Below are 15,479 nucleotides of genomic sequence, written 5' to 3' on the forward strand. Positions count from 1 at the left end.
GATTGCGCTGCCGGGGGCGGTGCGCTCCCCCCCTGCACTCCTCTTCCTCCGCCAGTGAATACAGAATGATCTACCCTCTCTCCCCCAACCCCCCAAAAAGGTTTCAGCCATCTCTTCTCAGTTCTTCTAGGCTTATAGATAAGGATTATTATTCTTCATTTTGAACGTTAAGAAAATCTTTGCTGAATCAGACCAATGGCTCATCTAGTCCAGCATCCTGTTCTCACAATGACCAACCACATGCTTCTTGGGTAGCCCAAAAGCAGGGCTAACAACAATAATATGGGGGCTATTGTTTTTTGTTTGTTACTATGGTATGTACCGGTATTTTGTACTTTTACATTGTAAACTGCCCTGTGATCTTCAGATGAAGGGTGGGATATAAATTTAATAAATAAGATAAAGTAATCACTGCCACACAAGTAAGTCATCAACATTTTATTAATTTCCACTGCTGAAATTGTACAAGAGAGATAGAAAAGACACAGAGCCTGCCTGGACAGGGAAGAGCCCCATGGTCACATGTGCCCCCCCCATCCATGTGTTTCCCACTATGCATGAAAAGACACCTCAGACAGTGATCTGCACCTGGATCTCACCACAAAGCATTCAACTTTAGCAGCACAAAGCATTTTAAATACAATACACAGTATGCTGGGCTCAATGTATCTGATGTCTCCATCTCTCCGCACAAGAACCACAAGGCCCATATGGATGAAAATGAAGCCCTGGTTGTGAAGCAATGTACTGGGGCTTTAGGATGGAGCTCCAAGCACATTTTGAAGATCTATGCGGTGTTTGTGTTTTGTGGGAACACTGAGAATTGCAGTGCCACCAATCTCTTGCTTGGCCATAGGCCTAAACAAACATGTCTGAGTGCAGAGTAGTGAGGGCCACTGTCTACCACCGGGGAACCCTGGGACTTGCCTAAACTCCATCCACTGTTACAGCTTGGAAATATTTTGTAGGTACCAGATGCAAGGCAGTGTGTGCAAGCAGCAACAGGCCACTTAGAGAACCCTTTGTGCCCAAGCTAGGAAATGTAGTGGTAAGTCTGGCTTGGAGCCCAACTCCAGCAAGCACTGCTGTTGAGCAAATGCTCTGGGATCCTATTAATGCTGTAAGCAATGAGCCAGACCAGAAAGGACGGTTTTAAAGATTAAAAAATTGTCTCTGGCAGGCAGAAATCAGAGAGATGCTCCGAGATGCAGAGACTCAATAAGAAGTTGAGCAGAGATAACCCTGACTCCCCAGCTCCAATATGTCAGGTGAAATCACACCATGTTGCGAACATTCATTGGAATTGAAACCTGCTATTGAGAGGGCAATATTAAAATCTTCCCATGGGAGTGGGCCTGGGCCAACTAGATAGCAGCATCCGGGATCTTCCCGACACACGGGAGAATTGTGACCGCAGGCCTTCCTAAGGCTGACAGCAGTATCCTATCCTCCAGGAAAATATTGCCGCTCCAGGAGGGAAGGATTCTGCTATACCGTTCCCCATGCTAGCTCTCATGATCTTCCTGGCCTGCCTTCCCCGGGGCCCCTTCCTCTTCTCTTCTCTTCATGGCCTCCAGCACAGCCAATTCTTTTGCTTCTTTCTTCTGGTTCCGGGCTTCAAACTCCAACCTGCAACGATTGAGAAATCTGTATCAGCATGGAATATTTAAGTCCACTGTGCTCTTTCAATTATAAGGACAATGATTTTATTATTTGTACCCCACCCATCTGACTGGGTTGCCCCAGCCACACTGGGTGGTTTCCAACATGTATAAAAACATAATAAAACACTGCATATTAAAAAGCTCCCCTATACAGGGCTGCCTTCAGGTGTCTTCTAAAGGTTATATAGTTACTCATCTCCTTGACATCTGATGGGAGGGCGTTCCAGGTTGCCACTACTGAGAAAGTCCTCTACCTGGCTCCCTGTAGCTTCACTTCTCACAGTGAGGGATCTGCCAGAAGACGCTCAGTGCTGGATCTCAGTGTCCAGGCTGAGCGATGGGGATGGGGACGCTCCAAACAGCTGAGACAGAAGGCAGCCAGGTGGAAGACTCTCATTGAGGACCCAATGGCTTCAGGGATTCGACATTCTTAAAGGTGCCCAGAAAAGCCTATTCAGAGCTCGGGAACCATCAAGGGAACAGACATAGTCTAACCACTATCAGAATTGTGTGGGCAAGGACAAGGGATTTGCTCATGCTTCTTCAAACGGCCCTGGCAGCAGCACCAGACAGAATCCAGTATGACAACAGACTGCTTGGTACAAAAGCTCTCCCTTGCCAAGACAGTCCTTAAAACAGCAAATGCAGTGCTCCAGGTAACTATTAGGCACACACCAATGGCTCACTCATACTTGCATAATAAATTCTGGTTGCCATATCTGTTTTCAAAGAATTCAGAATGTCCTAGTACTATCAAAACTGACAGAGGGCACAGCAACTAGAATAACAGGCAGTGGATAGTTGTAGACTTGAAACTATGGGGAGGCGGCAACGGCGCAGAGCACAGAAGCCTTGCTCCAAGGCCCAAACTTCTTCTTGGTTTTGAACACTGAAATGAAACTGTTGAAATTTCATCTTCAGGGATGTTGGGAAGAATTTTAACTATTCCCCTCTGTGAATTCCTGTTCAGTTTTTAATATGACTGGCATCGTAGGGGACTCCAAAATAAAAGGCAGATAAGCAAGGAGTTATGGCACAGTAGAATCTAGGCCTTATTGTGCCAACGTGAACCAAAGTCAAGATCAGCCAACCTGTTTTTAATTATTCTTTTCACTATCAGATCTGTTGTGAGATTGTTGCCACTGTCCACCAGCCGGAAGATATTACGCTTCTTGGGTTCCTGCAAATATGGGGAAGAGAGATGAGAGGAGACAAGGCAATGGCTCTTTAGAGGCATTCCAAAGAAGTTAGTAACAGGCATTTGCCAAAATAGTTTCTGAATGCCCAATATGCGCCACAGCTGCAGGAAAAGCTGACAACTCAAGTGCATTCAAGGAAGGAACAGAAATGCACTTTCCCACAGCAAGGAGAGGCTTGCCACTTGGTCACACAAATGACAGGCCAAGCCTTATTGCCCAGTCACCCACATACTCATTTTTCAAAAACTGCCCTCCAGAATGGAACCCAATTCTCTGCCATGCACTGTGATTTGGGCAATAGATGGCATGAAATCGACACTAACCAGGAAGCAGGCTTCTGCTTACCTCATATGGATCTGACCCATTCTTGTCTGGTACCACCTCAGTCATTCCATGGCACACAAGGTCTACCTGCAATAGTCAGCAATAGTCACTATCGCCCTTCGCTCTCAGGCTCCTCTACATTATGTGGCTACCGGTGAAACTTCAGAAGCAAAGGGACATCTCTCTCAAGCGCTTGTCTACCACAGGTACAGTGTGAAGGGAGACAACTGCTGAGAATTCCATTCCTCCTGAGCTGCAGATATGTGGGATTTTTACATGTCACATGTCTGTTTACATTCCAGCACTGATTATTGGAGTCTTGTGAGAGGAAATTGAGATATGCTGTTTCCGCTCGGTATACTGTAGCTTTTGCTTTTGCAGCTTTCTCTCCGAGGAAGAAAGACAGAGAGAGAAGCCATGTTTTCTGTTACGTTTGATTTATTTTGCAATAAATAGGCTTAGATGTTACTCCTCAAGGCTGAGCTTATGTTTTGAACTCTGCTAATCGTGTGCTCATGTCCCTGGATATGGGCCACATCAGCGTGGCGGGAGACCGGAGTGATGAATCCCGGGCAACGCTGCGTTGGGGGGAGGCACCAGCAACTCACCCACAAAAATACAGGCAGTTACCTCCATGGCTGATGCAAAACATATTGGTACAATCATTAACGTGTTCTCTTCCTCACAAGCACCCTGGTACTGCAGCTTACCCCTCATCAAATAGGGAACAATAGTCAGGCTGGGTACAGATGATAGCTTTTCAGAGCCAGAGAAGATGCTACAGAGTAATTGCTGCTAGCAATACATGCATTCGTTCCCCTTTCCCCATCTGCCCCAGCAAGTTCTCTGGCCAAACTAATTTACAGGTGTGTATAGATACTTCCTTTTAACAGCAGGTTCCCAAGAGCATACACTCCCCCCCCCCAGTTAATAGAAATCTCACACACACAATCAATCAATCAATCAATCAATCAATGGAACTATACTCACCTTAAAATGATCCAGCAGATCAGCAGTGATGGAATAGGGGGCTCCAATCACCACCTCAGAAACATACTAAGAGGAGGAGGGAGGGAGAGAAGACAACAGTCACTCTGGATTCCCACATCTGCCAACAGCTGTTTCAGTTACTGAACTCTGTATATCAGGCACCTTCCAGTGACATTTTTAAGCTTACCAGGTGGTCCGCCACAGCCAGATGTGCTCGGCTTTATCTGGCGCATTCCGACCATGTCCTGGTTGTAAGAGGAAGATTTCATCTAATACTCACCCTGCAGGCTAGAACACTGAGGGTTCGCTCATGCACATTCATGATTGGATAGTTCTTGCCTTTGTACAAATTCACCTCCTACGATTAAAATATGACAATCAGCACAAGTGGAAGTTTTGCATTCCCACCCCTCACTCCCTCCCAGCTGAGATGAGAAGGAACAAATGACCAACCCTGCCTAGGCAGTGTGATGCTGATACCCACCTGGTCAAAATGTAGCCCCACAATTATATAAGGTCGCTTTGCTATCTGGTGCGCTTTCTCCAGGAAGTCCACATGACCAACATCTGGAGAGTGTATGTATTAAGGATAAAAGCCTGTGGCACAGAATGAGAAGTAGCGACTTTTTGTTTGCTTCTCATAGACTCTATGCTTCTTTTCCTGGTGGTCTCGGCAACCGCTGTGGCAATCTGAGTTACTATGGTTTGGATGCACACAGACACTCAGTGCTGGAGCAATTGAGTAGCTGTGGAAGTGAACTTACCACATTGTTTACAGACTTCCAATACCCTATACCGGAGATCAAGCTCAAGGGAAACCAATTCTACAGTTGACATAAAAAAATCTTGGCACAGCACTGGTGGTTTGGCACTTGTGACCTATAACTTCAGAGTGATCTTGTAACTCTTTTAAAATGTGTTTTTCCTTTAAAAAATACTAATAAAGCAACAAATGTTGCCTGCAATGACTGAAGGCTGACAAGCAAAGACAGGTGGCTGAGACCAGCAGATGAATCATGGATGCGTAGGTCTATCAAATGCAAAGTGAAGGCCAGGGGAAGGTGGGTTTCCTTTATGGGAGGGGGGAAACATGGAAAGCCCTGTTTAAGGCATGTCTGTACACATCCTTTATTGTTCACGTGCCTTTCACTTAACCATTGTAGTGGCAGCAGCTGAAATGTAACAGACTGGGATATGTGTGATACAGGACGACTCAGGCAGAGTTCAGCTTCTTCGAAGATGGTTGTTAGAGTTTATAACTCAAAGACTCCTGGGCTAGTTTGGCTACCACAGCAGAAAATTCTTAACACATATGGTTTTAAAGAGGGAGTGCAAAAGCCTATGTTTTGAGCTGACTGTATTTCTGGCACATCATTAAGGAACATGGGCTCAAAACGCACTCTCTACTACAGTAGAAACTGCAGAAGGGGTGACAATGCCTTGCAAGGTCTGAGTCAAACAAGAACAACTATAGCTGACTTGTTCTCCTCAGAGTGGTACAATCCACAGAGTTCCATGCGAAGAGCGATTGATTGTTAAACCACTCTGGGAGGGGAATAGGGGTTTCTTAACAACTTTCAACAAAACAAAACAAAAACAAAACACAGCACAGCCATTTGAGACCTGGGGTACAGTAAGACCAAACACACCGTGCCAGGAACCCCTAATTTGCCTCACAGACACCTCCTTCCACCCGGCCCAAAAGGAAACAGGATACGAAAGAGGTCAAAAGCACCAGCCACGTAGATTATAGTATCTCCTGGTTGTGGCTCCTTGCCAGATGCAAACTGGATGATCTTCTGGGATGTCTGCAGAAACTGGGAAACTCCGGTCCAGGGGCTGTGACTTTTAGGGCACTGGAGAAAAGAGTACAACTTTAATACCTTGGCAGGTTTCAGTTGGGATGAGTTTTGAAAGAAGCAGACTGAAATGTCATTGAGCACATACTCCTAGCACAGGCATGCCACACAGTCAACACAACACTCCACATTTATCAGTAGGTGCTTGCAGACAGGTGTTTACTGTCAGATCAGTGCACACAAGTTGTTGTTGTTGTTTGCAGTGTCCATGTGATATTGTGGACAGAATGCCAGCCCATATTTTTACCCCATTTGATCTGGATTTCCCCTTTCTGGGAGAAATCCAGAAAGTAAAAAAGAAAACTTCAATGACCCATTTGAGATATCTCAACAACCTATTTGTAGAGTTTAGCTCCACCACGCGGCAGCAATAAGTACTGCTTCTACAGCTAGTTTAGTCAACCAATCTGATATACACACATTACAATGCTGATGCCAAAGCACACATTCCTGAGGCCAGAAAAAAAACCCACAAAGTTTTTCCAAGACACAATAAGCTTCCACGTGACTCTACTGTATAACTTGGCAGATACTAAAGTTATTTCAGTTGGCCAAAATAGATATTCCATTGAAGTCCTGGTGAGATTAGAAATCAGCTGCAACAAACCCCAAACAATCTCCTTGATCACTTAGCTGATGTTCACACCAACAAGCTTATCCTTTCACAAGTAACTCTCAACAAAACAACAGGAAATAAAGTGGCATGAACAACCAGATGCTTTCTTGGCCATATTAACAGCTAACACCAGATGAAGCTGCATGTCTGCTAAGATTGCCAGGCTGCAAGATGCAATTCATGTCTTTTAATCCTTCACTAGATTGGGAGACCATTGCAGCTTGTCCCACCCATTCTCTCTGTGGCTTTTTCATCTTCATTTTATCCTGTTGTGAATACTGTGTTGAGTATCTAGTAGTTACTTAACCATGACATCGTCCCAGATTCTGCCTGTTCCCATCGCACCCTCCACTGTTGAAGTCAGGTCTGCTCAGGGCAACACCGGGCAGGGAAAAGCCACAGTAAAAAATGCAAAACCGCACAGCATGCAGGAATCACATCCCAGGCTTCATTTGCAGTCACTGGAAATGGTACTCACTTTCCCAAAGTTATCTGCGTGCTTCCGATAATCCATGTCTTCATCCTAAGAGAGAAAGCAAGCATGTCAATGAATTGTGGGAAAAGGCCTATACGACTTTCTAGTTAAAGAAGGAAACGCAGGGTGCTAGGGATCAGAAAGGGCAAAGGTGGGAAGTTTATTGCCCTCCAGAGGTTGCTGGACTCCAACTCCCATCAGCCCCATCCAGCAAGGCCAATGGTCAAGAGATGATGGGAATTATGGTCCAGCAGCACCATGACAGCCACAGGTTCTCCACCCTTGTGATAGGGCATAGCTGCCATCACTCAAGTTTTCCCACCCTAAGCACATAAAAGGAGTCCTGCTGGATGAGAACAAAGGCCCTTCTAGTACAGCGTCCATTTTTCACAGTGGCCAGCCAGATACCTATGGGAAACCTGCAACTGCAGCAGCCCTCTCGCCACCTGTGATTCCCAGCAACTGGTATTTGGAGGCATACTGCCCCTCGACACTGGAGGTAGTACAAACATTTCACATCCATGTAAAGAAGACAATCTCTCAGTTCAAACTAAAACAGACGCTTAATGGGACAGTATTTGGTTTCCGTCTTCAGCCCACACACAGCAAGATGCCAAGTGAAACTCAATATCAAATGCTTCAATTTCACAACCTCATGTATATCTTCAGGGCAAACCACCCTGCCCACAAGGCAAACTGCAACAATCTGACACACAAACACACAAATATACACGTACACACTTCTGACCTGTGATGTCCTGTAGCATTCCCCAGGCAACCCACCTGAAAACCCTGCTCCCTAACCCCATCACTGCCATCTATGACCTACATGAACAGCTTCTGAATCCCTTTCTTCCCTCCTTGCCAGTTCATCAACGCAGTACACGTGGTCTAAACACTAACAGTGAAATTCCGTGCAGATTTCAAAGGCCACTTCATCAAACATATGTTTTTTTCTCTTTGCTTTTGGCACCTACTGCCTCAAAGGCTTCTGCCAAACAGCTCTAGTCCTGGCACATGCAAGCAGAGAGCTTGCTACAATCTGTCCAGGAAGCAATCTCAGATCAGAAAGCCCGGATTGCCTTGGTAAGTCAATGTAGCCAAGAAGCCCCGTTCCCCCCTCAAATTCTCAAACTCTTTCATTGACTCACAATGTTGCTGTGGTGAGCTTTGGTCATGAGCAGCATGCGGCCAACCAGATCTGTGGTGGATACTCCCTGAGTGCGCTTACATTCCCTGCAATAAGACAAGCTCAGAGTGAGATGGGGGGCCCTTGGCAATAGCTACTCACCACGTTCACACTACGCTCACATTCACATCTCCTTCCTGCCCCAAGATTATCCCTGAAGCACACCACATTTATATGAGAGACAAGGACAAGGGAACGGCATCAAGAAGCCCAATGCAATATTGACACTGAAGCTAAATGGACTCAGGCACGGCCAGCATTTCTGCAGGAGGCCACCTGACGTGTACACATTTCAAACTGTATGGAAGGAAAGCAAGCTACAAACGCAATGAATAAAATTAACCAATCCACTCGGCAATGTTTTGCTATTCTGATACGGGGACGGATTTTGAGCAGGGCAACAACAGTTCTAAGCAGGACGTCACCTGTATCTCCCAGCATTCTTTACTTCCTCATAGGTGTCCTTGCCATCCACAGTAAGTGTGATATCATCTGTGAAGGGGAGGGGGGAAAACAGATCATTGCTGGCAAATTAGAGAAGCTGCCTGGGAAGACTAAACGGCGAAAGCACCACAGTTAAGTTATGGTGAACTTGTGTATATGAGCAGGCCTGCCTTCTCTAAACTGGGGGAAGCTTTAGTCCGCTGCCCTTCCCAGACTAGATGAGAAAGAGCACTGTGGATCAAACAGAATCCTGGGGGGCCACGGCTTGTAGTAATTTTAGATAACTTGAGTGTTGTTCTGCAGACGGTATTGGTCTCCGTTTTATTTCTGTTCCCAAAAGCATCCTACTGCTTTTTGGAGCACACCTCTATGGCTTTAGTCTATGCTGCGGAATGGATAAAGTCTAGGATAGTGAATGAGCATGAGATTTACTGGCAAAGACGGAAAACCATTTATTTTAGGCCTGAGAGCCACAGTTAAGTGCAATTGGGCCGATCATTCACAGATAACCAGCTAGAAGAGTATCAGGTACTCACTCCCATGTACACAGAAGTCACAGTTGTATTTATCCAGCGTTTCCAAGGTTGTGACATAAGGAGCTCCTGGTACAATCTCGTCCACCCATTTGATGGCCTTCACCATTTTGTATCTCTCTTCTTGAGTGAAGACAGGGGGTCCTTTATGCTTGGAGATCTCCTCTGAGATTTAAGAGAGAGAGAGACAAGTTTGTTAATACCAGGTCTGTGTGTGTTCAACAGGTCCATATGTTTCCTAAGCAAACTGGCATCTCGCATCCTAAAGAGTTCCTAGTCCTCATCGCTTCAGAATAAACTTTGGAAAAATATGGGCAGTAGAAGGTGAAGTCTCAAAAGGCTAGACGTGGCTTTAAGCAGACAAAAAGACAGTGATTCATCCCTCTCCTCTCTCGCAATACACCTCTGACCACCAGATGCTGGAGACAATCAACACTACTGTCATGCTTAGGCTGTGAGCATCTCAGTGGCATCAGGCTAGCCACCCCCAGATTGTGGACTGTGAAATCATGCAGATGGTAGGGGGAGAATCTAGCCATATTGTTACATATTCTGACTGAAAGGAATTTGCCGCTCACAATTTCACTTTCTGGGTGTCTTTCCAGGGGTGCTTCTGAAACAAGGAGAAAAGTGGGCCAATTTCCTTACCATCTGTGTGGACTCCTACGATCAGATAATCACCCATCGCACGAGCTTGCCGCAGCTGGTTGGAGTGCCCATAATGCACCATATCATAGCTACAAAAAAAGAATAGAAAAGACAAAGGGGCTTGTGTGAAGAACTTGCCCTGCTGGCACTGACTGTTATCACAAGACTCTCCTCTTGTAACGCTCATAATACGCTAATCAATGCGTCATTTCAGCCAGCTATACCACTAATACCGGTTACTGATGATGGAAAGGTCCTCACAAGCAGCAAAAGATTTTAGTCCGTGTTACATTTATGTTCTTCTGTTAAACAAAGATCTGCTCATATCTCTGCATCTTATCTTTGCTCACTGTCACATCATCTGCACTGAGAGGCACACTGTATTGCTTGATGAATGGAAAACCACAAATGTGCACGATTAGATTATTCAGCCTGAAGACAACCACAAGTGGAAAATCCCAACTTGATTTTAATATTGCAGGAATCTCCAATCTGGACAGATAACTGGCAATAAGGTGAAGGGTTTGCCTGCCTTCAGTTGCCATTTTCAATAGAGAGGGAGGCCTGTGAGGGCAGCGATGGTCACACATGTTTTGCTAAAACGACACAGGAAAGCATTCATAGACCACTTTTGCTTATAACTTGGAGAAATACTCATAAAATCAAAGGTGCAATGAGAGCAAAATTATGCTAATATGGGTTACAAATTAATGAAAAAGACAGCAAAGCCCGAGGAGAGCATGAATTCTTCAGGTTTGATCTAACTCTGGTCCAGAAGGTAGCAACTACATCATTAGACTCAAGGCAAGCAGTTACTAATAGGGCTCTTAGTTATGATTTTGCAATTTAGAATGTGTCTTGGTGCCAGCATTCTCAGGGGTTATCTTCCAGAAGCCACATGGCTTCAAACCTAGGTACCATGACAACACATGGAAGGGTTCCAGGTGCCATTTGCCCCCTTCCTTGGTAACCCTCATTCGAGTCACGGAGGTAATTGATACAAGCAGCTTCTACGCTTCAGAACACACCAAAAGAAGAGATCAAATGCAAGATGTTGGACTCATTGTGCCCCACAGCTCTAAACAATTTCCTGGTAACATAAACCCTTTGCTCAGTCGCTGGAAATATTCCTGGGACCTTCCCTTAAGGCCCTAGGCTTATTCCATTTCAATAAGGACATGCTGTTCCTCCATGGAATTCCTTCTCAAGGCTTATCATACTATTAAAATATTAGACTGCTGTAATACCTGATAATATCTATTGCTAACAAGGCAATTGAGACTATTAATGAAAATTGACCTTGCCTGCTCTCACATGGAATGCGCCCTCCCACTCAGATTATGCAGGAAATTTTAGTCCCACTTCTTAAAGCAGAATGCTATGAACAAACTGCAAATCAGATGGCAAGGAATCTTGCATTAATTATGACTGCATACACAAATATTTCTGAATGCTGGAGTAAGCACAGAAAGCACAGTAAACTATTTGTTAATCAATCTCTCCCCAACAGTTTGATCCCTCCTCCATCTCCCCCCAATGTAGCTTCTGCCCGTTGCATCTAAACTCCCTGGTGCTGCTTAGCTCCACTATCTTGGCTCTCTACTCCAATTCCTCTCCTGAACCCTGAAAGGAGAGTGCAACCCTTCCGCTGAAAACACCCTCACCAAAGTAAGGTAAGTTAAACCCAAAGGCTTCTACTCATTTCTCATCTTTCTTGACCTGTCACCTTTGATGCACTTAATTACTTTCTATTACTTGACTTCCTTTGTGACTGTCCTCCAGTCATTCTCCTACCTGTCTAAACAATATTTGAATGTTTCTGTGAGTAGAACTTTCCTTCTTTCCCTTGAGGGTATGTTTTTGAGCCTCTACTATTCTTTCTACACACTGTCCCCAGGTGACCTCATTAAATCTCATGAATTCAGTATCACCTATACACTAAGAGCCTCGGTCCAGTATACCTGAAGGAGCATCTCCACCCCCATCGTTCTGCCCGGACACTGAGGTCCAGTGCCAAGGGCCTTCTGGCGGTTCCCTCGCTACGAGAAGCCCAGTTACAGGGAACCAGGCAGAGGGCCTTCTCGGTAGTGGCACCCACCCTGTGGAACACCCTCCCACCAGATGTCAAAGAGAAAACCAACTACCAGACTTTTAGGAGACATCTGAAAGCAGCCCTGTTTAGGGAAGCTTTTAATGTTTAATAGATTATTGTATTTTAACATTCTGTTGGAATCCACCCAGAGTGGCTGGGGAAACCCAGCCAGATGGGCGGGGTATAAATAAATTATTATTATTATTATTATTATTAGACATCCAGCTGTTTCTCTCTACCTCAGAACTTCCTTCCATCAATCACTCATCTGCCCATCATATATTTCTTCTTGGAGGGTTGACCTAACTTACTTCACACAGTTGTTGAGAGGGAGAAAAAGTGGGATAGCTGCTGTGTGGAGGGAGGGGTAGCTAATGGCACAGAAGACAGAATCAGAATTCAAAATGACCCTAACAGATCAGAGAACTGGGCCCGGTCTAACAAAATAAATTTCAATAGGGACAAATGTAAGGTTCTGCACTTAGGAGGAAGAACCAGATGCACAAATATAAGATGGGGGACATCTGGCTTACTAGCAGTACATGTGAAAAGGACCAAGGGGTCGTGGTGGACCACAAGCTTAACATGAATCAACAGTGTGATGCAACAGCACACACACACACAAAAAAGAGCAAGCCTATTCTGGGCTGCATTAACAGATGTATGGTGTCTAGATCAAGGAAAGTAATAGTACCACTCTGTTCTGCCTTGGTCAAACCACACCTGGAATACTGTGCTCAACTCTGGACACCACAACTTTAGAAGGTTGTTGACAAGCTGGAACATGTGCAGAGGAGGGCAACCAAGATTATCAAAGGGTCTGGAAACTAAGCCTTACAAGGAGTGCGTGAAGGAGCTGGGTATATTTAGCCTGGAAAAGAGGAGACTGAGAGAAGATATGATAGCCATATTCAAATATCTTAAGGGCTTTCACATGGAAGATGGAGCAAGCTTGTTTTCTCCTGCTCTGGAGGGTAGGGCTCTAACCAATGGCTTCAAGTTACAAGAAAGGAGATTCCGACTTAACATTTGGAAAAAAACTTTCTGACAGTAAGAACTATTAAGCAGTGGAACAGACTCCCACAAGAGGTAGTGGACTCTCCTTCCTTGGAGGTTTTTAAGCAGAGGTTGGATGGCTATCTATCATGGATGCTTTAGCTGAGATTCCAGCATTGCAGGGGGTTGGACTAGATGACCCTTGGGTCCCTTCTAACTCTTAAGAGTCTAAGATTCTGTGATTCTATGATATAGAAACTACATCTAAGCAGTATACAAAAATAGTACAATAGACAGATCCTACCCATGGTTTAGAAGCTCATAGACAGACAAGGGGGGGAAACAGTAAGGAAAGGGAGAGGCAAACAGGTATTACCAGTACTTTATAAATTGCTTCAGAACCCTCCCTACAGCACCAAGTTGGGGAAACAAGGATAACAGAGGAAATACTGAACTCCAAAGTTAATGCACTTGACTTCCCACACCAGGTGGTGACCAAAGGAGGCAATAATAAGGGTGGGCTATTTGGCATTTCAGAACTTTGTACAGAGCAGTGTGACTTAGTATCATTTCCTGCTGAGGTGATGTTTATGCCAGTTACAACCTCCTGGCCCATTTACAATCATGGTGAACAGGGAGAAATTTCATTGAGGCCCAATAAACCCAACCCATGACAATAAGGTACAATTTAGGCCATAGGGTAGTCAAAAGATAGCTATGAGCAAACATCATTTTTCAGCCATGAACCGTACACACCTCTCAGAACGAGAGGAATTCAGGGCACAGGATAATCCAAAAGCACGTCTCAACGGGGAAGTTTATGTTTACAACCGTATTCAAGCTCCAAAGTCCCTTCTACGTAACCCCGAGACGAGAACATCCAGTCCCTTCAATGGGATAAGTTTAGTAGGGCCACAGGAACCAGCCAGCTTCGGGATCGAGCCAATCAGGAGCGACGGCGCCACCCACAGAAGCTCTGCTGCCCACCTACCAGCGGGATCGCAGCCAAGAGCCCGGGCTCTGCGATTGGCGCACTCCAACCGCGAGCGCTCAGCTGATGCGAATTGGCCCGCCGATCTCTTCCACCCACACTCAGAGCAACCCGTCGCAAACCCTGCGCTAGCAGCGGGTACCGTAGAGATAGATACATGCCCTGTCGAAACGCAGAGAAGGGGGAGCCGAAGAGTGCCAGCCAAGAGAGGAAAGCAAACAAGAAGGGGGAGCCAGCCCTGTTAACCGGCAACAGCTTCGGTCCCAGGCGACCATGATGCAGGAAGCGCTCCCTCCACGTGCATACGGCACACACACAACACACACAACGCGCGTTCACCCCGTGAGCGGACGCACGACGCGATTCGGCGCCTGCTCTACCCGGAAGCAAGCCTGCCCGCCTCACGGAGCTTATGGACTCCCTCCGCTAAGCGCGCAGGACAGCAGCAGCAGCCTCCTGCTCTGGATCCCGCGCTGCCCGCGTCCCCCGGAGGGGCTTTGGCAGCGGCGCACAAAAAAACGCCACCCGAAGGGAGGGACTGACACCTGCTGGGAAGGGCGAGCCCTTTCCGTGGAAATGCCCCACGGCGGGTGACACAGGAGCGCCGCCGTAGCAGCCCAGCCGAAAGCAGTGCGGACGGGCGTTGCTATGGGGACAAGGTGCAGCGGCTTCGGGGCGGCGGCAACCGCAGCAAGGCGAGCGGTTGCCATAGAAATACCCGGGGAAGCGTCTCTGCTGTTGTTGCTGCTGCTGCTGCTGGCGGGCCCCGTCCCCATCGGAAACGGGCTTGACTGCCTCCCCCACCCACCCACCCAAGCGCTCACCATCCGTCGCACCACACGCGCACAGGCCGGTTGGCGCCTTTGCCAGAAGGGGAGGAGGCCCCGGCAGCTCCGTTCCGCAGCATCTCCGGCGAGCGAGTGCCGGACTCTTGGGCGGCTGGCCTGACCCCGGCGCTGTCACTCGCTGGGACCTCCCTCGTCACGTGGTCAGGGAGGAGCCGCAGCACTCGAGCGCGCAGCCATCTTCGGCGGCCGTCACCTGACCAACAGGCGGCGCGCCCCCCTCCGCTGCCTTACGTCGCGCGCGTCGCCTCGCCCCACCCCCTTCACAGGAACGTTCTCCTGAGTGGGGACTCAGCGCTGTACTATCTCCCTTGCGCCGGACGCTCACCGGCCTTCCTCCGCTGCTGGAGACATTTGAGCTCTCTTCCACGCCAGTTGTCAACCTTTGCATCATAATAAGCAAAGTGGTGCCTATTCCCCTAACCCCGGGTCCCTCAAATACTGTACACCACTTTTCGTAGCACAACCTTGCTGGGGGGAATCCAAAGCCCTTGTGATTCCTTTTCCCCTGGCACCCACCCTTATACTTCTGAGATACACACTAGGGTTGCCACCTTTGTTCTGGCAAAATACAGGACGGCGGGGCAGGCGCAATTTCTACCCCGCATCTGTTG

At 46.9% G+C, this 15,479-nt stretch overlaps 1 protein-coding gene across 2 annotated transcripts; it reads right to left on the reverse strand.

Moving 5' to 3' along the window:
* Positions 1-423: 423 nt before the first annotated feature.
* PCYT2 (phosphate cytidylyltransferase 2, ethanolamine) lies at positions 424-15,014 on the reverse strand. Of its 2 annotated transcripts, none has more exons than XM_033139098.1 (13): positions 14,845-15,014; positions 9,942-10,030; positions 9,297-9,458; positions 8,742-8,808; positions 8,279-8,363; positions 7,131-7,175; positions 5,895-6,033; positions 4,662-4,744; positions 4,458-4,535; positions 4,178-4,243; positions 3,209-3,274; positions 2,756-2,844; positions 424-1,629 (listed from the first exon to the last, which is right to left on the reverse strand). In XM_033139098.1, the coding sequence occupies exons 1-13, from the start codon at positions 14,925-14,927 to the stop codon at positions 1,506-1,508; spliced, it is 1,176 nt and encodes a 391-aa protein (XP_032994989.1). In that variant the 5' UTR covers positions 14,928-15,014; the 3' UTR covers positions 424-1,505. The 2 variants fall into 2 exon arrangements, with proteins under 2 accessions (XP_032994989.1, XP_032994990.1); XM_033139099.1 differs by lacking the exon at positions 14,845-15,014 and adding an exon at positions 14,021-14,114.
* Between the last annotated feature and the right edge of the window lie 465 nt (positions 15,015-15,479).

This window comes from Lacerta agilis, chromosome 2 (genome assembly GCF_009819535.1).
Source record: "Lacerta agilis isolate rLacAgi1 chromosome 2, rLacAgi1.pri, whole genome shotgun sequence".
NCBI classification, from domain to species: Eukaryota; Metazoa; Chordata; class Lepidosauria; order Squamata; family Lacertidae; genus Lacerta; species Lacerta agilis.

What these genes read in the sequence shown, in the direction of transcription:
- PCYT2 (XM_033139098.1), bottom strand. Translation starts at nt 14,927, where the DNA reads ATGCTGCGGAACGGAGCTGCCGGGGCCTCCTCCCCTTCTGGCAAAGGC. An exon ending in AAGAATGCTGGGAGATACAG is followed by an intron (nt 8,364 to 8,741) that starts GTGACGTCCTGC and finishes GTCTTATTGCAG; the next exon opens with GGAATGTAAGCGCACTCAGG. An exon ending in TCAGTGTTCTAGCCTGCAGG is followed by an intron (nt 4,244 to 4,457) that starts GTGAGTATTAGA and finishes TCCTCCTCTTAG; the next exon opens with TATGTTTCTGAGGTGGTGAT.